General features: G+C 40.1%; 1 protein-coding gene across 2 annotated transcripts; it reads left to right on the top strand.

The window, feature by feature from the left end:
* Window positions 1-9,299: 9,299 nt before the first annotated feature.
* stc1 (stanniocalcin 1) lies at window positions 9,300-17,501 on the top strand. Of its 2 annotated transcripts, none has more exons than XM_069699808.1 (4): window positions 9,300-9,552; window positions 11,376-11,518; window positions 11,636-11,847; window positions 12,500-17,501. In XM_069699808.1, the coding sequence occupies exons 1-4, from the start codon at window positions 9,372-9,374 to the stop codon at window positions 12,798-12,800; spliced, it is 837 nt and encodes a 278-aa protein (XP_069555909.1). In that variant the 5' UTR covers window positions 9,300-9,371; the 3' UTR covers window positions 12,801-17,501. The 2 variants fall into 2 exon arrangements, with proteins under 2 accessions (XP_069555909.1, XP_069555911.1); XM_069699810.1 differs by having other exon boundaries at window positions 11,379-11,518.
* Window positions 17,502-24,387: the final 6,886 nt, after the last annotated feature.

The following is a 24,387-nucleotide window of genomic DNA, read 5'->3' on the forward strand; positions in this document are numbered from 1 at the left end:
TTGATGTGAACGATGGGGACTGTATGCCTGATAGGGAACTTATATGAGGGCTACCACTGTGCAGCTCATAACAGATTAAATCAGCGATGGTATTAATATGCAAATTGAAAAAAGGGGCAGTATTTCCTTTGGATTAACTGCCACTGCTTGCGACAATGTATAAATGCTACTCTACAGACATTATCACACAACCATGTGAAATACTGTAACAGGCCCGCGGGCATCCTGAGGAAGGTCTCCACTGGTTTAGTCATAGAAGTCATTAAAATATGCTGTTGGTCACAATTTAAAATAGACTCAGGAACAAGCATCACTCTGCCCAGCAGAATTTATCGGTGGATTCATTTTGCACACACACTCACTCACACACACAGACACATATACAACTGTTACAGAAATGGGAAGGTTCTTTGTCAGTGATGGAACATGCAGCTGGCTAAGATGCTTACAAACTGACCTTTGGTTTTGCTTTATATTACTTCTACTCTTTTCTATTTTTCCTGAATATTGTCAATCAAAACAAAAGTGGAGGACAAAAGAAAATGGGAGACAAGAAAATTTGTGCAAAAGTAAAAAAAGAAAAAAAGAAGGATGAATCCAGGATTTCCTTTGTAAGATTTCTTTTTTGTATTGATAATAGAATAAGCAATTGTGATATAATGTGACACAACAATTGGTAATTGTTGTTGCATACATCCGACATGCATCATTTAATGTGAGCTTTAGGCCCTTAAATGTGCTAAACTGGTATAAACCTAAATCATCCACTGTTTTTCATGACAGAATCCTTAACTACACACAAAGCTAATTTGTTTCTTTGTTGTGGGAGCTCGTGGAATCATCCTGTCAGTTTTTATTTGAGATGAGTTCTCTGCATGGTTCTCATCACTTCTTGGCTCTTTAGTTTCTTCATGTAGGTTCAGAGGATTTTTGCGGTAGCTCTGAAATCAGCAAAAATAAAAAGTATGTGTTGCAATCCCGGGGTTGTGGTTGAGCTTCGGCTTGCGGAGCTGAGCAGTGACATGCGCCTGCCAGTCATCAAGGTGTAACCGTCCTGTATGTACTGGTTAGCCATCACCCTTTGAAGCAGCTTTTCTAAAGTGGTGTCTACCACCACTGCTGCCTTAAAAAAAAGAACTCAATCACTTGGGTTTTAGAGACATTTCAAATTGAGTAATTGAAAACACTCGTCTGTGTGAACGGATGTGGGCACCCCTCCAAAATGTATTCCTGAGATGCCTGGGCTGGAGTCAGATCCAGATGGGTCTGAACTGAAACCAGATGGCTGGGTGCAGGGAACATAGGCCTTGGTCCTACTGCTGCAGATAGACGTGCTCCTCCTAAGGTACGGGCTCTGTGGTTTTGGTTGGTCTGTCTGAATGAGTATGTGTGTGTTTGAAGCACAAATGCAAGTGTGTGCATGGGCGGTGGAATGTAATGAGGAATTACACTAATTATTTAAAATCCACGAGAGGACAATTTTAATTTGATGATATTTATTGAGGTATTACCAAATGCTCATTTCATTATTCGACTGGCTAGTTTTAGTTTTGGAAAGAATAATGACAAACCTACACTGTGTACTGCATCAAAAATGTTAGACACTGCTTAAAAGCTACAAAATAAACAATAAATGCACCGTGTAATTCTGGTGCTTGAAAAAAATACTCAGACATTAAAACATTGGACTGATTGAAAGCCTTAGATGTTCACTATAAGTCTGACACAAAGAAAAAAAATCACAGAAAAAATTGTAAATCTCAAAATATGCTTCTCCTATTTCATGGTATTCTTGAAGTGCACATTCCAAAGGCCACTTGCCAGAAACCTTCTTTCTTTTGTAGTACTGGGATGCTTTGCTGATGTCGTCAGGACATCTAAAGCTGTCAGTCGTCTTTCTTGATGGTGGATGTTGCTCAAGCAAACTGACAAGTAAATTACCCGTTTATTACGTTGAAATCGCTGCTGCTGCTGCTGCTGCTGTCAGAAACGGTTGCTACAAAACGCACCTGTGCACCAGATATTACCCACAACATGGCAAGTGTTTCAAACAGCAAATGAAGAAGGACATGTTTTGTTTTTTTATCGAAATGATCTCCTAATGCACAGATTCACCGAGCTCCGTGAATGGCTTTGGGCTTTGTGAAAGAACAACCCTGTATCCTGCCAAAGCGTGCCTGCATACTGGTTCCATGTCACATTTTGCCTGGTCTCGGTGTGAAAAAATATGGGGTTAGGGTTGGGCTCCAAAACTACTTAGTTAAGTTTAGGAAAAGATTTCTTTAAAGAAATCCACATCGCTTTCTCACAGACACAAACCCTGGTCTCCTGCGCAAAAGTCCTGTGTTTGATCAATCCAATGACCCCAATCCTACATCCCTACTTGGACTTTAGCACTTTTGTACTTTTGTCATTTCACGCCTTGGTGAGGCAAAACGTCACACTGACAGGTGTATTACACACTTTGACTTGATACTGGTCTGGTAGTTTGGTTTGATAAATCAGTGCATGTTCTATCTTAACAACAGCTCAGCTCACGCAAGTAGATTGTACTCATTTCCATCACCTTGGCTCAAAACCATTTCTGTTGAAAATATTTCTAATCAGATTTGTCTCGCAACAAAAAACTAGAGCCAACACACACACACACACACACACACACACACACACACACACACACACACACACACACACACACACACACACACACACACACACACACACACACACGCACACACGCACACACACACCACAACAGACATAAGACATATGGAGAAATTAGTCATTTCAGTTGTCTTACAGGGAGGTCAAAGTATGTGGTCGGCTAGAGCAAAATCAGTGCAGTACAGTATTTACTGTATATAAAAATGGATGTCGTCTCCAGGTCTGAAAATGAGGCCGATGTTGAAGTGCCTTAAAGTGCAATACCACTGAGGGCCACTAGAGGCTGCCTCCAAAGAACCGTCTCCAATAGACACTTTTTAAAAAAGCGTCAACGTCTCTGATTAAATAGAAAGCCAATACATTTTTTCTACAAGTCATCATGGTGTCATTAGTTAAATTCCCTCTTTCTCATCAGTGTTCTGGTGGTCCATCTAAAAATAATTCCATAATTAGATATTAGGCCTCCAAAAGCAGTATGTTGTTGATTAACATGTCTTGGATGTCACCAGATTTGTGGCATAGGTGGGCGGAGCATAGTTTTCTTAGATTCTCAGTGAGATCCACCACTCGCTCCTCCCCAGCTCATCCAAATATGGTCACGTCTGGCTCCAAAAAAAAGCCCAACAAAAGAAAAACACTATAGTGGCCAAAATGTTAAACTAGAGGCTTCAAAACAGCTGTTCACAAACCGATGGATGACATCACACTGGGATGTCACTTGGCTGAGATTCAGTAACATGCTCAAGGACACTCTAGCAGCATGAATATTTGTATGTGAGTACATGAAGCCACCCCTTTTTGTTGAAGCATTGAAGATGCTGAAGCTATGAATAAACTGGTAAACACAGCTGGACCAAAAAATAAACTAAAATCAAGAGTTTTGTGCAAATCACAACATTCTACTCTCCGATGTAGTCTGGCCATATATCATATTGAATTTTTGTTTTAGTGATATTGTTAGGAGTAGAGCAAGCAGCAATGAAAAGGGATAGAATGAAATGCTTTCACTTCAACTATATCAAGTAAGTAGTCATTGTAACTAACTCAAAAATGAGGTTGTCCTTTCAGTCATTGAAGCCTCAGCTGGTGGATGTCATGGCAGTAGTAGGTGTGAGGTTGTTTAATACTGTTCCTGTACTTTACATTTTCATTGGACAAAATATTATGCGTATATATGTCATTTCCTTGGTTCTTATTCCCTGTGCAGTGCAATGATTTGACTCTACTTTTTGTGCAATGCTTTGGTCCTAATGCAGTTGGTTTTCATTCCAGCCTCCAGATGTAAAGCCCTGCTATGCGTACTCACATTGGATACAAGTTCAGGAATGCAGATCCTCCGAGCTTTGGCACAACGCTCAAGTCATGCATGCATCTGTCTGAGGGAAGACATCATCCGTTCAGATACTGTAGATGAAGAGATACGACTAAAACGTTCTCAAGAAAATAAACAGAAACACTGCACCCTTTATTCTGGTGACATGACAATGAGTATTTTGTCAGTCAAAATCATACTTCCTCCAAGAGTTGTAAATTCCACAGGCCCATAACAAAACGAGAGCTCTATACACAACGGTCCCTGCTAATTTCAGCCTCTATGAGTGGTGAATACCACTCACAATAGTAAATGGGTTTAGCTGTTCACTGTGCCCACACAAACCAAATCTCAGTTTGGCTGCTCCACTTCTGGTGTTTCAATAAACTTTCCTTTCCTTAACAATACACATTTATATCTATGGTTTCAACAACACTGGACAGAATTATTTGATTTATGGAAGCTCTTTTAAAAGGTATTTGCAAATTATTTTACATAATAAATCAAATTGATTTGCGTCATGAGAGATGTGTATTTATTTAAACTCTTAAAAGTCATATTCTCTTTTACTGTTGGGGGTCTCATTGTGGCACCACTGGGTGCTGTGTCTAATGGACAGATCCTGGATCCTTGTGTTATTACTCTGCAGAGCTGTTGGCCACCCAGGCCACCCCCTGCTCAAAATACTTCCCCAAAATTAAGTGCTATTCTCATGTGAACACCACAAGCATCTTCTGCTAGAGAGAAAACCACATTATCCCCCTGGCAAAGCATCACACATCAAAACAGACATACACACAACTCTAAATACAGGTGCAAACACATCATCTTTGACTGGTTTTGGTTTTACAGGTGGGGGGTAACCGTTGTAACTGCAATCCTGCAGGACGTCTTTTCACTTCATCATAAGGTTTGTTCTCCATCTCTCCAATATACTAGTGTTTCAGGGAGTTGCATTACAGTTAAGCTCATTGAAGGCAGTGACATCTGACTAAAGTCCCTCTTGTGGACACACGTAGAGTAGCACTGTCCTTCAGGTGACATCTTGAAAGCGCTTTTTCTGCAACTCATTACATAAATTCATTAAAAAGCTTTAGTGCAGTCACTAGCAATATTTGTGATTAATTTGCTTGTGCTTGATAAAAGATCAAACTCCCATTTATTACATTAATTTCGAATCTCTCACTCATAATTAGCAATCTCGTAATATTATAATTATAGAGGAAGTTGCTGTCAGGCAAACAGCAATAAGCTTAGGGCAAAATTCAACTTAGATGCAAAGTGACCTCCAATCAGAGAATCAGTTCATCCACCTCAATGGAAATGAATGCAAAACTCTCATGCTGCAGTAGGCCGTTTTTACTGTATGTTTATTCTCTGCAACACATTTGTCCTTTTAGTGAACTCTGCCCTCTATCTCCAGCAACATGCCAATGTTGTCTGTTATATTTCTGAAAACAAGGTGAATCACCTTCTTCTACCTGACAAAGGAATTCATTATCCTTTCTCCCAGAGGACGCACAAGTGGTCTTCTCAAATGTGTTTGTGGTATGGCTGAGCTCCAGAGAGGAAGACAGCGCAGTGATGTGCTACAAGGATGAGACTGACTTCCAAACTCATGAATAAACTCTCAATTCACGTCTTCAGTTTCAGCAGAGACACATCAAACCCATTCCCACTTGAGTGAAAAAAAAAAAAAAAAAGCAGCAGCAACATATTCATGGAAAGCATGAATATCAGCTCAACATCTGACTCAAATCTTACATGGTTGGCATTGTTGTTTTCATCACTTTTTTTTAAAGAAGTGCTGACATAACCAGGAAGCAGGCAGGCTGGTCTTTGACATATTGTTTTTCACACGTAATTTGTAGCAAAAAGAAGAGCCGGTCGTCACTCTGGAAACTTCACTTTACTGAAACAGAATGAGATGCCAAAAGTAAAACTGTTAAACCTCAGTTTGGAAGTAGAGACACACAGTATTTCTTTCAAGGGACTGAGTTTGTCTAAATAGTGCCTGCCATCATCAAGAACAAATTAAATAAAATGAATGACAGACCTCAGTATTACAAGTGCACTGGTTACGTTCGCAGTATCCAAATTGTCAAAAATCGTACGCCCTTCAGAGACTGAGATGTTGATAGTGATAGATTGTGACAGTTGATGAAAGCTCATTCATTAGGCTGTTAAATTCATATTATCTTTGCAGCTGGCATGGGCCCATATTTGGATTCCCCAGCAGAGATATAAGGTGCCAACAGCTTGACATCATGCCCAACTCCTGACAATGCTCTGGGAGAAATTAGCATGAAGAGGCGTGCTCCGCTCTCTGAAACGCCAAGGGAAAGTCAAGTTTGATACAAGACCCAAGGAACATGTATGAAGTCTTTTTCTTAATGTGACCATTTCTGCTTGGCACACAGACACACCTAATAATGAACTCCACTATGTGACAAGAGGATAAACAAGACTTGAAACATTCTCAGGAGTGAAACAGGGAAGCGAGTTCTGCGTCTTTATCTTCCACACTGATTATTTAGACATTTCAGCATCCTGTCTGATTCTGTCTGCAAAGGTTGAGTGTTGCACTGGGTGAAGAGGCGTGAGGCCTCCATTATAAATGATAGCGAAGAGTCCCACACATCTTCCTCTCTACGTTGGTACAAGCAACTGCAAATTCTGAGCCAATATTTTTGCAGTTTTAGGAAGAGGGAAATGGTCAACAGCAGTCATTCGCACTTTGTATCAGCAACACAGGTAGTTTATCTCCATGTTAAGTAGATTCCCGGAGCTAGAGCAACAATGGTGTCATCATTTAGCACGGTTCAGGAAAAGGTCAGAGTGATAAAGAAGACATGTCATTTGAATGTTGAGGATTGATATTTGGACAAAGCTGTTTGAATCTGGTGAAGTCAGCACCACATTTGATTAAAAAACTAGTTGGATTAAATACAGTTTAGTGGGTTTGTGTGGTTTAGTGTTTTGCATTTGTTGATGTTAGGGAGTGTAGAAATATGATTTTGGGTGGGGAAGAGTGCTTAATCTCAAGTTTCCCTTTTAAGGAAAGTAAGACCCACCTCAGTGGTCTCAATGTTTTCTTTGAATGCTCTCCGTGAGTGAGATAACTAGCCTCGTGATTTTATGCCTCCGCTAACCAAGATGCAAGTTAACATTCATGTCTGTCCAAACTCATACAATATACGCAATGAAGACTTTGAAGGAATTCTTAAATGTTCACATGCTTGAACAATAAATCTGATTGACAGCAGACAATGCTTCAAATATACGGTACATACTGCTGTATCCTGGCGCCTCTAGACTACCACTCACAGCTTCAGTTTTCTGCTGTGTCTATATTCTGGATACACTGTTTGTATCAGCGATGGCTCAGCCACTCTGAAGGACACGGGTCCTAGGTAGCTGCAAGGGTGGCAGAGTGTCATTCGGTTTCAGCGCATGCTGATTGGGTAAAATTAACCATTAAGTTAGGATCTATACAATCAGCACAGTTTCAAGGTGGACACCCAAGAAGAGTATCGCCAATTCAGCGTCCAGCTAAATGTGAAATATGGTCACAATCTGCCATTCTGTTCCTGAGTTATGAATAAGGGCCAGAAAAGTGTTTTCACATTGTCATTATATCACAGTGAAGGTGACCTTTGACCTTTTGGATATAAAATGTCATCACTTTATCATTTTAACCAAGTAGATATTTATGTAAAACGTTGTCATAACTAACAAATACATTTTTGAGTTATGGTCACAGACGTGTTTTGTGAGGTTACAGTGACCTTTGACACAGAAGAGCAGCAATAGCACAAATTGCATAAAATGTTGATGTTGGTTATGATAGAAAGGTGTCATAGCACACAGTGCAGTGTAGGTGCTTATAGTGGGCATGTCAGTGTCAGAATTAAACCATGAAGCAATGGAAGAAGGTGGTCTGGTCTTCTTCTTTCTTTTTTTTTTTTAACATGAAGAGAATGGCCGGTTGTGTGCGAGTCATTTATTTGGAGAAGAGATGACAGCAGGATGGTACCTGAACATCGATGCAGTACTCGTACATCCTTTAATGGCAACAGTTTTCCCTGAAGCCAGTGGCTTCTTTCAGCAGGATAATGAACCTGCCACAATACAAATATTGTTCAGGAAGGGTTTATGGAACATGACAAACAGTTCAAGGTGTTGATTTGGCCTCCAGATTCTCCAGATCTCTGTCAGATCAAGCATCTCTGTGATGTGATGGAAAAACAAGTCCGATCCATGGCGGACCCACATCACATCAGGTGAGCTTTAAAGGATCTGCTGTTAACATCTTGTTGCCTGATACCACAGTAAGCCTTAAGGGGACAGGTGGAGTCCATGCCTCAACAGCCAGAGCTGTTTTTCGCAGTACGTGGGAGACCTGCACAATATTAGGCAGTTGGTTTTTAATGCTGTGGCTGATTGGGTATAATATAGCACTCTGTGTTTACATTAAGCTTAATAGCTCCTATAGTTGATCATGATGCAGAAAATAAAGATCTGATATTAAATTAGGACTGTTATCCTCTGCTTGTAGCAAAGCTCACCTGGAGACTATATGCTGTAGTGAGGACAAATTCCACTATTTGATGTTTTCCTATTAAATCTTATTTTGAAAACAAATCAGACAAGGAAGGGAATAACAGTGCTCCTCTTGTTCTTCCAATAATAATTCAGTTACGACCCCTTACCTTTTGCATGGGTTCATGTCAACCTACATATTGGACATTTAAGAAAAAATGTAGCATTATAATAGTCCGATTTAAAAAAAAAAAAAAAAAAATTGTAATTCTTATTTAATTATTTCAGCAGAAGACACTTAACCACAAATAAATGTATTCTATTGATCAAAGACACGCCTTGTTTCAAGGCTGATCTGGAATAGTGTAAGTGAGGGATCAGAGAATGATTGGTGATCAGTAATGAGGTGAAACGCACTTAAGCTGAAAATGGATGTAAAGGGGGAAGCATGGTGGAAATATCATGTCACGAAAACGGGTCTAATTAAAAAGGGACAACTGTTTTACCAGAAAATAAATAAATAAAAAAACATGTAATACGAAATAATGCCATAAACCCGGATGTCGAGCTGTCTAATGTACAGTGCTCGCTCCTGTAAAATCATTTTATCAATTAGTAGTGGAGAGAGCAGAACCACGGTCTTGAATACCGCGTTCTGATTGGTCCCACCGCTGAACTCGTAATATTCAGCGCTCCCATATAAACCCATGCAGACTTAACATCGGTGCTATCTGTCATGCAAGTCAAAAGGATAGTGAGGGTGTCCAGTGTAGAGAAATTACCGGCAGCCTACTTGTAATAGCCTACATTCGTCCCGTTTTTGCGCTGCGGGAGCTTTTGGAGCGTTACTCTTATGATTTTCACACAAAGCAGTAGGCGTCTCTTTACATTTAGTTGTGTCATCTGTGTTGAGAGGACGATGCCTTTGAGGACCGGACTTTTTCTCCTGATGGTGCTGAATGCATCTGCATATGAACTGGATCAAAACGAGTCCTATTCGCCCAGGAGAGCACGCTTTTCTGCCAATAGCCCTTGTAAGTAACACGCTGCTTCCATCTGCATATCTTGGAGTGCACTGCTTGCTTTTCTTCTTTTTTTTTTCCTTTTTACACACCATTTATACAATGCACAGCCCTACCCTTGCTCACGTACTATGTGGAGATTTTTTTTCTCATAATTTCTTTTTTTTTGGCCTATGCAGCCTTTTCTGTCTAAACGAGCGCGTTGATTCACGGAGAAGGCTGCGGGATTAACGCTGTGGTTTTTGCCGGTGTCCTGCCGGCAACAGATGAGCATGGAGCTTGGTGCTGACACCTGAGAGTGCAGGCTGTGTCATGCTGTTAGTCCCTTTCTCGTGGCTTTGGCTGCTGCATAGCTTCCACTGTTCAGCATTGTAGTAGACTTAACGGGGTATCAGTGCATAAAACATAACGTTTCCCGTGGAGCCTTCCTGTAGAGCCTTGAAGTCAGAAAAAGAAGTAGGTTACACCATTGTACCTTTTTCTCAGCACGCCTCAGAAAAAGCTTAACTGCTCGTCACTGGGCCTGTGCCTTGGGGATAAATAAATGCAACCCTATTAGTTGACATTTCTCATCTATAAAAGAAAAGAGAGCCAAGTCAAAACCCTTTGTAATAACGAGAAAGAAAGCAAAGCATAGATCTGCATGCTCCATTCAAATGTTGACTTTTCCTTTTTAACACAAAGGTACTGCTCAGTGATGATAAAAAAAAAAAAAAAAAAAAGGCAGTGGGTAAAAGGGATGCTCATTCCCTTCTGCAGGAATTGCTTCATCATCATAAGATGTGCAGCTCACTCTCTGTATTTTGAGAGCAATCTCTGGTCCCTGATGGCCGGCAGACTTTATCTGACTGTGCAGGTCATCATGGGGCCCCAGATTCGCAGGCTGCCAAGTAGGCTTAGTCTCCTCAGTGACATTTCTTAATGGTTATTACAAAGGATTTGAGTCAGGCTGCTTGCTATCTCGGTGGATTTGCAGATGAAGAATAAGGAAAGCCAACTATCTGGATCCACCGATTTACAGATTATGATTTTCTAGCTCTGTCTTGGTGTAAAATTTTAAGTCAGCTGTGTAGACTTTTGGGCTGTTCTCTCAAGGCCAAACTGGATCAGCTGACTGAATGCTGCTGCCGGGTGGCTGTTTCAGGGGTTTTTACAAAGATGGGGATCGGGGTTGCTGGTGGGTTAATCGTTTTAATAACTATTCAAGTCATGTGACCCTCCTGAAATGAGTATGGCAGCCTTTTCTGAATGTGTATTTCATTATGTAGATGAGCGTGAGATCAATTCTGGATATTTAAGTGGACTGTGACATGTGCTTAGATAATAGTGAAAAACATGGTTTGGAAGCAAAATCATTTTTTAACAATTACGGCTTGTGTAAAGTAATAGAAGACAGACTCTGGTGGCAGTGTACAATATGTTTGTGTGTGTGCACAAGGGGTACAAGTGTATGTTTATGAGTGTCTCCAGGCACGCCAACAATTTTCAGGAAACTAACATATTTCTGGTACTGTTCATCCAAGTGCTGCTAAAAAAGAACCAAACAGTACAATATAAGTCCCTGCCAAGAGAAAAGTGCAGCAGTGCCAAGTAGTGTCTGAGACTCTTAGAGTTGTAAGTTGTCCAATCTCCAGTCAAGTCACTGTTTGCCCCGAGTGACTCCGCGTCTTTTGTGAATCACCAAAGTATGAAAATTCTCTTTCGTTCGCTGCATTTTTTTTTTTTTTAGCTGAAACCCTGGCAACCCTTGTGCAATGAGCTCAGTGAGTGTGCAGTGATTCCCACTGAATCCACTGTTGGCTCCCCTGCTGATGGTTCATTCTCTGTACCCACAGCAGATGTGGCACGTTGTCTCAACAGTGCCCTCCAAGTTGGCTGCGGAGCCTTCGCCTGCCTGGAAAACTCAACTTGTGACACAGATGGCATGCATGACATCTGCAAGTCTTTCCTATACAGTGCTGCTAAATTTGACACTCAGGTATATACTTTTATTTCTTTCTCTGCATGCACGTGAGCTGTGTAGAATTCTATGGGTGTAACAGTCAGGGCAAGAATGTGTGAAGCACTGCTGGGTTTTTTTTGTTTTTTTTTACAGGGTAAAGCATTCGTGAAGGAAAGCCTCAAGTGCATTGCCAATGGCATCACCTCGAAGGCATTCCCCACCATCCGCCGCTGCTCCACCTTCCAAAGAATGATATCTGAAGTCCAAGAGGAGTGTTACAGCAAGCTGGATATCTGCACTGTTGCCCGATCTAATCCAGATGCTATTGGTGAAGTGGCACAGCTACCAAGTCACTTCCCCAATAGGTGAGTTTTTCTTGTAATCTTTTTAAAACCACGACGATTAATGACAACACGTGAATTTAAACCCCGTCATGTCCAGCAGGCTCTCATTTCTTAGCCTATTCTGACCCCAGAATAGACGTAAAAAAAAAAAAAAACTTTTGTTTTCCAGTAATGGACAACAGTTTTAACTCTTTGAGCGATATATTGACACAAAGTGCTGCCCATAAACAAATGCATTCCTTGAGTCATGTCGCATAACAGATGACTACATTTGTATTGATTTCCATGTTTTGTTTTCCATTTGCTTCACACATTCTTTCACACATTAGAATGTATGCAATTCAAACAGGAATATCAAGATGGTATGAATATCAAGATGGTATGTTTTTTTTTCCTATTGTTGTGGTAATACATGTAGGATTGCAGTCTGGGAGTGGATACAAAAGGATAGGAGGGTGGGGTGCAGAGCTTAGTAGTGACTCGGGCCGCGATGGTTACTCCCCTTTGGATGACATCAGACCATGGAGCACATGTGCAAATGCAGGGAAATACTACAGGAGGATTTGAACCATTACAGAGCACAGCAACAGATTTTTATTGCCATGCTGCACATTGTTGTCCTTCTTGGTTTCAGGCTCCTAAAAATTCCCTCTGTGATGCTTTGTTGTCCCAGGTTTTATGGGAAGCTGCTACAGAGCCTGATGGACTGTGATGAGGACACGGTGGATCGCGTTAGGACCAGCATGGTGTCACGGCTGGGCCCAGAGATGACCATGCTTATTCAGCTGCTGCAGAACAAGCCCTGCCCATCCACTGCTGTGGCTGCAGCTGCCGCCATCCCAACTGGAGTGGAGGGCCGTGGGAGCTGGCGCTGGTCCATGGGTCCCCATATGTACAAGATCCAGCCTAATCTGCGAAACAGAGACTCTGCCAGTCATTTTGGCAAAAAGCGCTCTGCTAGTGACAGCTCCTAACTTCCACTCAGATTCAGACAACTACACACACTCCTCAAAACATCACAAAAGCTCCTCAATTCCCTAGGGGTGATAAAAATCCATTCCTCTGCCAAACTGGAAGTTACAGAAATATGCACCTCTAGGGAATGCTGGACTGCCCATAGAGTTGATATCAGTTTGATTGTCGTTATATTGTATATCCCACACTTTAGGCTTAAGAGAACCCCTCTTCCATCGACTGTTTTCAAACGTGTCCGCTCACAGTTAAGTGTCGAACATGTGGCGATTGCATTTGTGCAACACGGTCCTGTTCACTTCTCTTCACGTCCTCCAACCGAGTCGAATCCTTAAGAAGTCTTTTAAAGCCAAGCACAAAAAGAAAGAAAAAAAAAAATAACAGCCATAGTGGTTCATGCCTCTCGAGCACAAGCCAGTACTTAAAAAGTATTTCATAATTCCAACATTTGTCCATGAATAGAAATCAGTAGTTCGATTATTATTGGTACATTTTTAGAAATGGGAAATTACCGGTAGATGTATCTAATATTGAAGATCAGTCAAAGCAGCATGAGATGTGGAAATTAGTTTCATAGCAATTTTCTGCCACTAACATAACACTTAAATGTACTGTATACTACGCTATCAGAGACAGCCATAGCTAGCCCTCTAAAAGAGAGTGCTCATACGGAGTGAGGTCTGTAGAGGTTTCATGATAACCTTTGAGAGATAAACTGACCAAAAAAACATCAAACTGCCCTGAATGCTATTCATGAAAAAAACCAAAATTGTGTATAGCTATAGCACTTGTAATTTTTTTTTCTGATGGCAGATGTAGCCATGGTCATGTTTTTCAAATCATTATCCTGCACATAAGGATTGTCCAGGTCATGGCACTTTCTGCGTATCATGTATCCAGACACTTGCAATGCATAAGACTGTTGAGCTCTGCAGTACATGTGGGACCACGTTTAGTGGGATCTGTGTCCGTGTTCTTCAGTGAGTGTGAAGCAGTCGTGTATGTGCAGTAGCTGATTAGCACATTCACCGATGAGACTGAGAGCAGCCATCTTCTTGGACTGATGATCATCATTCTCTGAGGTGAATTATGTGACATACACACTGGCTTCCAGTGTCAAGATGGAGAATGACTATTTAAAAAAAAAAAAGCCTTGTTGGAATGATATTTATTTTCCTACTATATTATTTAATGTTTCTTTTTTATTATTATTTTAATGCATTCTTGTAGTTTTAATCAGTTTACAGATTTAAAAAGCACTTCAGTCACGGCTCCTATTTGAACATGAGCTCTATGCCAAAAAAAGAAAAAAAAAAAGTGAGCTGACACTCTGGTGACTGAATGGGACCCATGTCATGACTCTGTGCTGGCCATAGGGGAACAAGGTTGGTCATTCAGGTCAGGTGATCTACTTTATGGGTGTTATAAGGGGACCACAACAAAGCGTTAGCTTAGTTTTGACACACTTTCTGATTTAAAAAAAAAGGTTGTCACTGCAGCTGCTAGATGCAAATGTTCAGTGCTAAGGGGTGTTGCACATTATTGAAGATTGATGAGGAATAATTGAATCTGTACTCATCCCAGGGAGGCAAACGCTGCCGTTTTGTCACAGCCTGGTGTCATCTCAGAGATACACATAAGGTTCCTTAGGTTTAGCCACAAGGTTAGGTTTGCGAAAAGATTAGGGTTTGGGTTAAATTACATACAGTTGCAATGTGGTTAGGTTTAGGCCCCAACCTACTTGATTATGGTTCGGAAAAGAGCATGGTTTGGGTTAGTGATTTTACATAACTAATGTTACCTATATCACGTTAATTACTTTACCAACATTACATAAGTTAAATCCATTACATTACTTAAAGAAATCCATGTTGACTTTTGTTTTCTCACAAACTCGAATACAGGTCTGCCCGGGGAAAGTCCTATGCTCGTCAATTCTAACCACCCCTGACCTAACCTGGCCCGTACCGGCAATTGCTCACAGCTTCAGTCTTCACTGTGATTTTTACTCCCGAAACCCTGTTCACACCAAGGTTTGCTCAGCCACTCTGAAGGACGGACCAATCAGGGAGCAGTCAGGGTGCCTAAGTGCGATGACGTTGAAGTAGTTCCAACAATGGTGGCGGTGGTGGAATTTCGGAATACAACATACGTGCAGTTTACGCTGGTCTATGCAGATTGATTAAAGGCTGCTTTAATGGTTTCAAAATTAACCCTGTGTTCTACGCCCACTAGGATGCAACGACTAGGAACAATCCTCAATGGAGCATGGCCAGACCTCTCTATTCACGCAGTGAATTTGGGTCTGGTTATATAAGGCAACCCCCAGCCTCCTCCCGACACGGACTTTGTCACTCTTTCTACTCGCCAAAGGGCAACTTATGCGTATCTCTCTGACGCCAACAGCTTTGACAAAACGGCAGATTTGGATGGCCTGGGAATAAGAGTAATAGGAGTAAAACAAACAGCAGCATCAAGTACCCTGTCAGGGAAGTTGTGAAATGGTTCCGCACTTGTTTGCAGTGCTTCTCCGACATGAACTATAAAGACAAATATTTATCTAAAATATAACCATACAAACTAAATATTTGATTAATGTCAGACCACACCTCACAAAGTTAAAGGTTGATAAATTAATATGCATGTATAAGGATTTAGCTACAAGCAGCAGATAGCTACTAATATGTGTACAAAAAATGTACTGATTCCTGTTACTAACTTACAGACTCTTCTTTTATCATAATGATTTTGGTTACTTTGTTCTTTCTTGGTCAGTTACATAGGTTCTTTGAAAATGGCACTTAGGCTTTAGATGTTAGTTTTTGTATTTTAAAGGACATTACAGCTGCACATTAAAAGTAACAAAAAGTGCCAGAAGACTTCATCCATTAAGGAATGGACAATCACTCAGAATTAGTAGACTAGTACAGAGCCATAGTCACTGAGAAGGGTCTTCATGCTGGTGTTTGCTTTTATCTGTACCACGTAGATAGATGGTGGTTTGGCACCATGAACTTCTATGAGATAATCTTAAAGTAAAAATAAGTAAGTTTAGAGTAAATTACAAATATTTGTGCATATTGAAACAGGGCTGGGTTCAGTTCACTGTTTAAGAAAATTGTTTTTTAACTTTGCAAATTGGTCATCTCGTCATTGTTATAATACAAAATATTGTCTTTGCCCGTTTTTTTTAAGTTGACGTTTTTTACGTCATGAAAGGAACTCAACCCAGCCCCGTTTGAAAAAATAAAGTGAATTTATATATTGTCCTGGATTACTTAGAGTGAAGCACAGACAGAGATGTTTTATTTTTCCGTGTCAATTTAACAGATATGTTAAGAATTCCAAACTATGCAATAATCACACACAAAGGATTCACAGCAACACAGAAATTGACCTTTATTTCATTCAGTGCCAGCTGATGCTGTGTGAATAAAGCAGCAGCATGTGTGCTCTCATACTGCACTCACGGTGTGAAGGCGTCGCTCCTCTATATTGCTTTCCGTTTCTGTGTTTTTTTGTAAACTGGTGTTTCTTTTGTTCTGTGAATATGATCGTTTCTTTTGTGTCGCGTGGTGCGAAAGGACAGCTGTTCTGAAGGAATCACTTGGGAAGTTAAGAGCTATTGTCACACTGTAGTATATCCTAGCTTATATTTTCTGTTAAATATGCACTTTGCATCTTAACCACTATAAAGGGCATTGAAACATTCAGTACATGTACAACTGAGGCATATTTTATTTACCCAGTGAATGGAGATAAGTTTGAATACTTCGCATCCTGAAGGGTCAGGGCTTCTTCATGTACTATTGATACATATGTCTGTATCTTTGTTGTCCATGGGTAAATCCAAAACCCAACAGCTGCTGCTAAACTGTTACTACCCTGTATGATGCTGTCCAGATGCCCCTCTACTGTGGCCGCTCTGATCTGTCTACTCACAGTGAGCTCAGCATCAGTCCACATTTGCATTTTAATGTCTATCCATGTCTTCATATTTATTTTCTATGAACATTCCTCGTGTCAAATATATTTGGCAAGGGCAAATTGACTGTTTCCTCACCAAGTAAAATGTAAAGGTAATTTTAGAGAATGCACCTGTATTTTACTGAATGTCTCTTTCGACAAGGACATGCCCAAGTTAGGAGACCACTGAAGACTATTAGGAAACAATAAACAAGAGAAAGCTTTTGATTTCCTTCTGTTTTAGATTTTAATTCAGGCATAGGGTGCTTAAGGTGGTACTGGAGTATTGTTCAATTGACCTGTGGTGAGTTTTGTGAAACTGTTCCTGTCAATACTAGAGACTAAAATCTCCCTCACCTCTGGCACTTCATGGTACTCTTTCCTCTCAAGACTTGAAATAGATTGATAAATGTTGTTGTGCTTAAACAAAATCAAAAAGCTTCAGTGAATAGTAAAGTTTATTTTGTATTCATATATGAGTGACAGTTATTTTACTATCAGATTCAAAAAAAATTATTGCAGATTATAGGAGATTACTGAAGTTCCTGATACAGATGCTATGTAACGCATGATTGACCCTTGTGAATCACTTGCACTTTAAAATATACCCATATACATATATGCCCATACTGTGTATATGTTTGGGTTTTTCCTCTGTACTGAAAAGTCATGAAAGATACAAATGCATCAATTGTGTGTCTTTTGCTGATCAGAAATAAAAAATTTATCATATCTTGCATATGGTATGAAATATGTTACTTTGCTCCCGTTTCACTCATTGGGATCCATTATAATTTGCTGACTTTGCATCAACATCTACAGATTTAAAGTCCTTCAATTTCACACTCCTCTCTGTCAATTGCCATACACCATTCAGAAAAGTGCCTCAATGACTTCAGTTTATCTATAAGGGAAACTGTTTACTTGATGGAAGCTGATGAAAAGTTTATACCTTGTTCGTTAGATATGCTTTGCGATGCATTTATGTTCTGACTGCAAAAGATGTTTGGGAACATGCTCATGGATCTCCTGAAAAACTACAAAACACACAAAGAGAGAAGTAACTGCTGTTACCCTCAAGCCATTTGCCAAAAAGTGTGCTGTTGTGTCACAAAGATACGGAGTGTGTTTTCTGAAACACTTGTGCTGGTTTTTCTGGATTGCTGAATCCTTTCATCACCGCCCCTTCCACCCGACCACAACATCCACAATAAATGTGTCACCCATGGCACCACAATAATATCCAAGGCTATTAGCATTTATAACTTCCTCAGCAACATGAAAAATGAGAAGAGGTTAGCCATCATCCCAAATATTCGGCGCCGGCTTCCAAAGAGCTACATGTACAGTATGTCTGTTTCAGCTTTACCTCTCCAACCTATTATGAAACTCAACAATACGCTGGAAAGTTAAAATCATACTAAGCAAAGTAACAGGTCAATAAGTCATCTAACCTGTACGACCACATAGGTCATTTGTTCCTACCCCTCAACCTGATTAGGTTTAGGCACAAAAACCACTGGATTAGGGTTCGGAAAAAATAATGGTTTGGGTTAAAATGATGACTTGAGCCATGAACCATGCTGTGCGTTATCAACAAATTGCTTAGAGTCGTGCAAACTTTGTTGTCAGGGCAACAGTAGATGAAGTTTTGAAAAAAAAAACTGTCCAAATTTGTGGTTGGAAACAGGAAGCAATCTCCTCCTCCTAAGAAGGAAAAACTCACATTACATTGATCATCTGAACTGCATCGCTTCTGCGGCTCTCATTCGTGTGACAAAAGATCCTAACCGAGTTCCCATTAGAATTGTTTCCATGGCAACAAAATGTAATTGTAACAGACTGCGTGCCATCATAGAGTAATGCACTAGTAAGAGGTCATACTTTTTTTTTTTCCCCACGTAAGGTCAAAGGTCATTTGATGACAAGACACCTGATTGTTGTCAATTATATGACCCGTAGAGGTCTCTGAACTTTAAAACATAAGAGCGGGTCGTGATAAGCTGCTTACACAAAAGACCTATGTGTTAGTTTTTGTGAAGGAAGACAGTCACGGTGATCCAAGCATACTCTTTTGACCCAAGGTAATCAGTCACCTTTTACATGGTAACACATGTAAAGCAAAAATCCCTCCCAACAAAAAAAAAAAAAAAGCTCATCCCACCAGAAATTGTGTGTTCACAGTGTTTAATAAATTCCCGCTTTGACAATGTAAAGCCTGAAGTGTACGTTGGAGTGGAGGTTGGAATAAACTGCATATAAACTGCTAAATGAACAGCAGCAGTGACAGCAGCATAGCTTTCAGGTGAGCAATGTGCCAGTGGGAATGGCAGCAAAAGCGTTAGCAGAATAAACAGTTGCTTCTTTACACATTGAGCCACTGATTATTTGGGGCAGTGTTTCTAGCTATCTGAAGAATCGAAGTCCATATACTCACTCTCCTTTTAGCTTTTTTTTGGTCTCATCCAAATGTCTACTGTACCTCTTTAGCTGCTACATGCTTTGCTCAGTTCACCAGCTAGTTGCAAACAGTTTCTCTGTGCTGTCGATTTTTTTGCTGTTTTCTGAAAATGATGCTACAAAAGCAAACTGAAACAGCAAAGCTTTAGGCCTGAAAAACAAAACAAAGATTTGTAAGAAGCTATGTAGCTTTGTAGAGCCGAGGGGAATTGGGAACCCTAATCCTACCTGTGGGTGCATCACTTGATACATTCTTAAAATAAAAATATTGATTTTTAGCCACCTAAAATATGCTGGTAAATTGTATCTGTGTTGTGAGGAGAGTGTGTCGCTTTACTTCATTTCTGTTCACATTGTGTTTGTCATGGAGTCGGTGAGCCAATATGGAACCACCTTCCTCTTCTTGTCTGAGTTCCTGCAGACATCAAGTGCTCTCCTGACACTGACACCGCCACGCCAGGCTTCATCTGCAAAAGGGACAGTTTTCCTGCACTGGTCCAGATTCACTTTCAAACGAATGCTCTCTGAAATCACTAAAATCTGACCTGGAGTGTCAACTGGGTCGGAGGTCTTGGTCATGTAGCTGTCAGCTCTGCTTCCATTTGGTCAGGACATACACTTAAATACTTCCATTGTCTTAACTGTGCATGGTTTTCTAGGTGGAGTTTCTTCTTTATAGCACTGATGTGACTTTTGGGTGAGTTTGAATTCAAATCTAGAATCCAACTTAGCTTACACACGGTTTCACAGAACATTTTCAGCTTTCTTGCTTATAAGGAATGATTAAAAAAAAAGATTGAACTCTGTATCAATACGTTCTTCACTACAGTATGTATTGCATATCCTGAAACAGTATATTACTTTTTTTTCCTGTGACAGAATAGTTACTCCATTAAGCACAAATCATGAGTACAGAACATTGCTATGGATGTCCACATACTGTTAGTATGCGTGACAAATCCTGCAGGACCCATGAAAGAAGCTGAAGGACACAGAGAGCACCTCCTGATGAAAATGAACTTTCTTAAACTTCAGCACAAACTAGCTGAAACTGCAAAGTGACTGTTTGGTTTGAGAGCCTGAGGAAAAGAGGGGGCAGAACGCAAGAGGCTCCGTGGACGCTAATCTCAGTCAGAGGGAGATATAATTTCATGCCTATTTAGAAAAGAGTCCTGAAGGGCTTTCTCATCAGCCGCTCTCCAGTCTCACGGATAGGTGATGCAGCAGCTCTGCACAGATTCTATCATCTCCTTCTTTAAAGAGACATTCACTCTCGACCCATCGCGAGCAGGATGGACAAAACACAGCTGGGTAGAATTTTTCCATATGGTCTGTTTAAAAAAAAAAAAAAAATCTGCCTCACTGAGTCTCTGTGCGCAGTTACATGGCTGCAGTTATGTAGTGGGCAACTTTTAAAAGCAATTTGGATGGAATTACTGCTTTCAACACACAGAAACATCTTGTTGCCAGGAAACATTTGAACAGATTTTTTGACCCTGCCGATTCACTTGGTTGCCTGTTGCTTGGACTGCTGCCGAGTGTATCACCACCCTGACAATCACAACCAGAGTAATAATGAATAATGACGAAATTAGAATATCATTATGCAGATGAAATTCATACCATCTGCTTGTTTGTTTTTTTCCATTCGATATTGCTGCTTTTTTAAACTGGTCGTGAAACTGTAATACATTAGAGCCATCAGATACAATGTTATAGGACCTTCTGCTTCAAAAGGATATTGCATAAAGCGTCTGCACATGCATGCTAATGAAAGACATCTGTCTGCAATGCTCACAATGTCTCTTGATTATGAGCAGTAAATGCGTGCAGCGTTAAAGGCCCCTTTGTGCCCTCTTTGAGCAAACAGAGTGACCCTGAAGTCAGAGATCAAAAATGACCATCAAGCTTCTGCTTCCACTCTGCAGGCAAGTAACAAACCCGCCATTGTTTGTCATTGTTTTAACCTCTTGATCAAGTTCTGAGGGAGGAGAGCAATGAATCCATAGTGCATGCATAGTGTCAGCAATTTGATGGAACAAATGAACAATGCACTGTGGTTAGTGCGGTACGGCAATTACTTCTCCCCTCTCGCAGTGTGTTTTATATTCATTATGTCCTTCTCTTTCCCATGAAACTTGTGGCATATTCATCAGCAGTGTGACAAATTAGATGTGCAGTGAAATGGAGTATGACTGAGAGCAGTGGAAGATTAGATCCACTCCAATCTTACCCAGCAATCACTATCCCTTCATTTCTGTGGGGAAATACCCAAGGACGGGAAAGAAAATTAGATCAAATTTTACTGAAGAAAGAGCTGGAGTGGCAGGGGAAAGAGATGAAACAGAGCATTTTCCATTTCTGCCAAAGCATCTCTCTCAAAGCATTTGTCTCTGAATCAAATGCAATGCAGTTTTTGGTTCTGAATATCCTGAATACATAAAACTAAACATTTATTTGGTTGCACAGAAAATATAGGTAGACAGATAGGCTCACTTAATTTTCCTCTTTTTTTGTTTTACCATTTGCACCATGCACCTAACATCTGCCTTAGCCAATCAAATTGATGGAGCCAAGTCACTTCAGTAGTGCAGCTGAAATCCTCTTGAACACTCTCAAATGTTGCATTCTCTTGTGCCACCTGACTATTTTAACAGCTCTCCAACTGAACGCTGAAAAAGACAGGCGGATAGGATGAAGCCATGTTCCACATGGTTGTGTTTTGCTTTTTAGCAGAGATCATTTATGTGTTTGCTTGGTGCCAGTTGCACTCTTGCCTTTCTGTGAGTCCTGGAGGAAATGCTAAGACTACACAAGGAACACGCCTACACAAGACTGGGCCACAGATGAGAAACTCACATACAGGAACATCCAGAGCAGGATTTCAAGTTTAGTTCAGGTGTCAAGAAAAAAAAAACAATTGACAAGATGAGATTAAGATATGTACACTGTGTACAACTTTGCTAGAAGTGCCCAATGTAATAGAGACAATACATCTATTGCAAAATTACATTTGCATTAGTGTCCTATAATTTGAGAATATAAAGTATGAATTTAACATCATGACAATAAATTAATGACATTCTCTCACTTAGTGATCATCAAGTGTGGAGAAGGGTATCTTTGGAATAAATACAGCGACATCTAGTGGCCGAACACAGGTCGCACCTATTTATTTTTTCATACAAGACACAAAGCTTCAGCTAACAAATTGTAATTTTGTCCGACAGGACAAATGCACAGGCACTCCACACTTCAGCCAAAGCTTGCATAATGATGCAGCAGTCTGTCATGTCAAATTTAAATAGTTGCTTCATACATGTCACAGGTATTGTCGTTCTACTCTCTAAGAATTTATCTCCTGCAGTCCCTCATTCATAATTTTGCTCATATGAGATATTTTTTAAGTTGTTATAAATCGCAAAGACATCAAGGGCATTCAGATGCTCGATATGCTGGATGTTAGTTGAACTGAAATCATCTTAAAACTATCCATTGCACCCTAATACACAGCCAATTTCACAGGAATCCCAAAGATTTACTGTAGGTACAATGTTTCTGTTATATAAAACACTAGTACAACGTCTCTATATTTCAGCTGAAACAAGATGACAACAAATTATGTGTTACAACAGGTGTACACAACTCAGAGTAAACGAGATTAAAACATGTTTCAAGTTTTATTAATTCAGAGGTGAGTAACTGTTTGTAAAATGTGTTCACATACCTACATCACATCTGACTATTAACCTTTAATTCATCTGTAATAGTAAAGACAAAAGTGGGAATTTTAAATCAGTCATAGTGAGAGAGGAGATGATGCATAGAGATTTTAGATTGCTATATATCTGGTACGATGCATTAGAAGAGTTTGGCAGCTGGCAAAATGATTATGATAGCATACTATTGTTACTCAAAGTCAAACATGGTTTCCAATATGAGTAATAATGACCCATATATTGTCTACTTAGGTGGAAAGTGTTTCAAATGATTAATGGGAGTTTTCACAAAACGTCTTGAATTTTATTGTGCAGCGTGTGTGAAGTGTGTGGTGTCATAAGGGTACAAACAGAATTGATAATATCCTTGTCTAGTAGAAAATGACATGTCCTACAACTCGCACAAAATTTTTATGTTACATTTGGATATTGCCACAGACATCCTGAAACTGTAACATTTCAACTCAGATGTACAGTACCAATCAATCCTCTTCCAAGTTCCAAATATTGACCATATTGTATAAGAAAGTTTTTCAGCAATATACTACCTCTACCACTACCACTACTACTACTACTACTAGGTTGTGGATACTTAAACATGGCTATATACTGAAACTGGGTGTTCAGGTCATTTCTAACCACCAGCGCTCCCTGCTGCCTAAAGCAGCACCTTTCAGCTTCAGTAAACCACAATGCATACCTTAGAAAATGAAAGAAAATGCTCTCATATCTCATGACTACTTAACACACTCACAACCCAAAGAGTCTTCCTCTCTCCTGAATGGAAATGTCAATGTCACATAACATTTTGATGAGTATCTTCGGTTGCACATCTGCCATAAGACAGCTGGGTTCAGTTTCACTCTGTGTAAGATGACTCTATCTCCTCTTTCAGCTGCTATCAGCCTCCTATTTTGCTGTATGATGAATTAGGGGTATTTGTGGTAAAACTGTACTTAGCTAGCTTCTTATGTTACAGTGAGGGGACATATGGTGGAATCAATGGGAAAGGCTTTGACTTTAAGCAACAGTAGTCGTAGAAACTCTGAGACCATCGCTTCAAGCCTTGAGAGAGCACTGCTGCAGTGATTAAGTAATTTACCCATCAAACTGGACACCCTGGAATCCCCAGGGTGTCAAAGAATTCAGTTTTCCTCCCCTTTGCTTTTGAAGTTCAGGTTTCTCGGTTTGTCAGATTGTTTAACAGAATATCACTGTTGACAATCAAAGCATTGAACCGAGTTCTGCGGTTCCGTTCGACTTTATGGAAGAAAAAACTGAGAGCAGGTCCAGCAAGCAGCTAAAGCAGCAATCCACCAAATGCAAAAAATTATTTTAAATACATTAAATCAAACACATAATCCCCAGTAGAATGTCATACAGTAGATAACAGATCCACTTCTGCGGTAACTAAAATACAGCAACTCTTAACTTAATGAATGCA

Source organism: Brachyistius frenatus, unplaced genomic scaffold, assembly GCF_029030835.1.
Source record: "Brachyistius frenatus isolate BFR_SWC_R1_liver_20210118 unplaced genomic scaffold, ASM2903083v1 Contig_31, whole genome shotgun sequence".
Taxonomy (NCBI): Eukaryota; Metazoa; Chordata; class Actinopteri; family Embiotocidae; genus Brachyistius; species Brachyistius frenatus.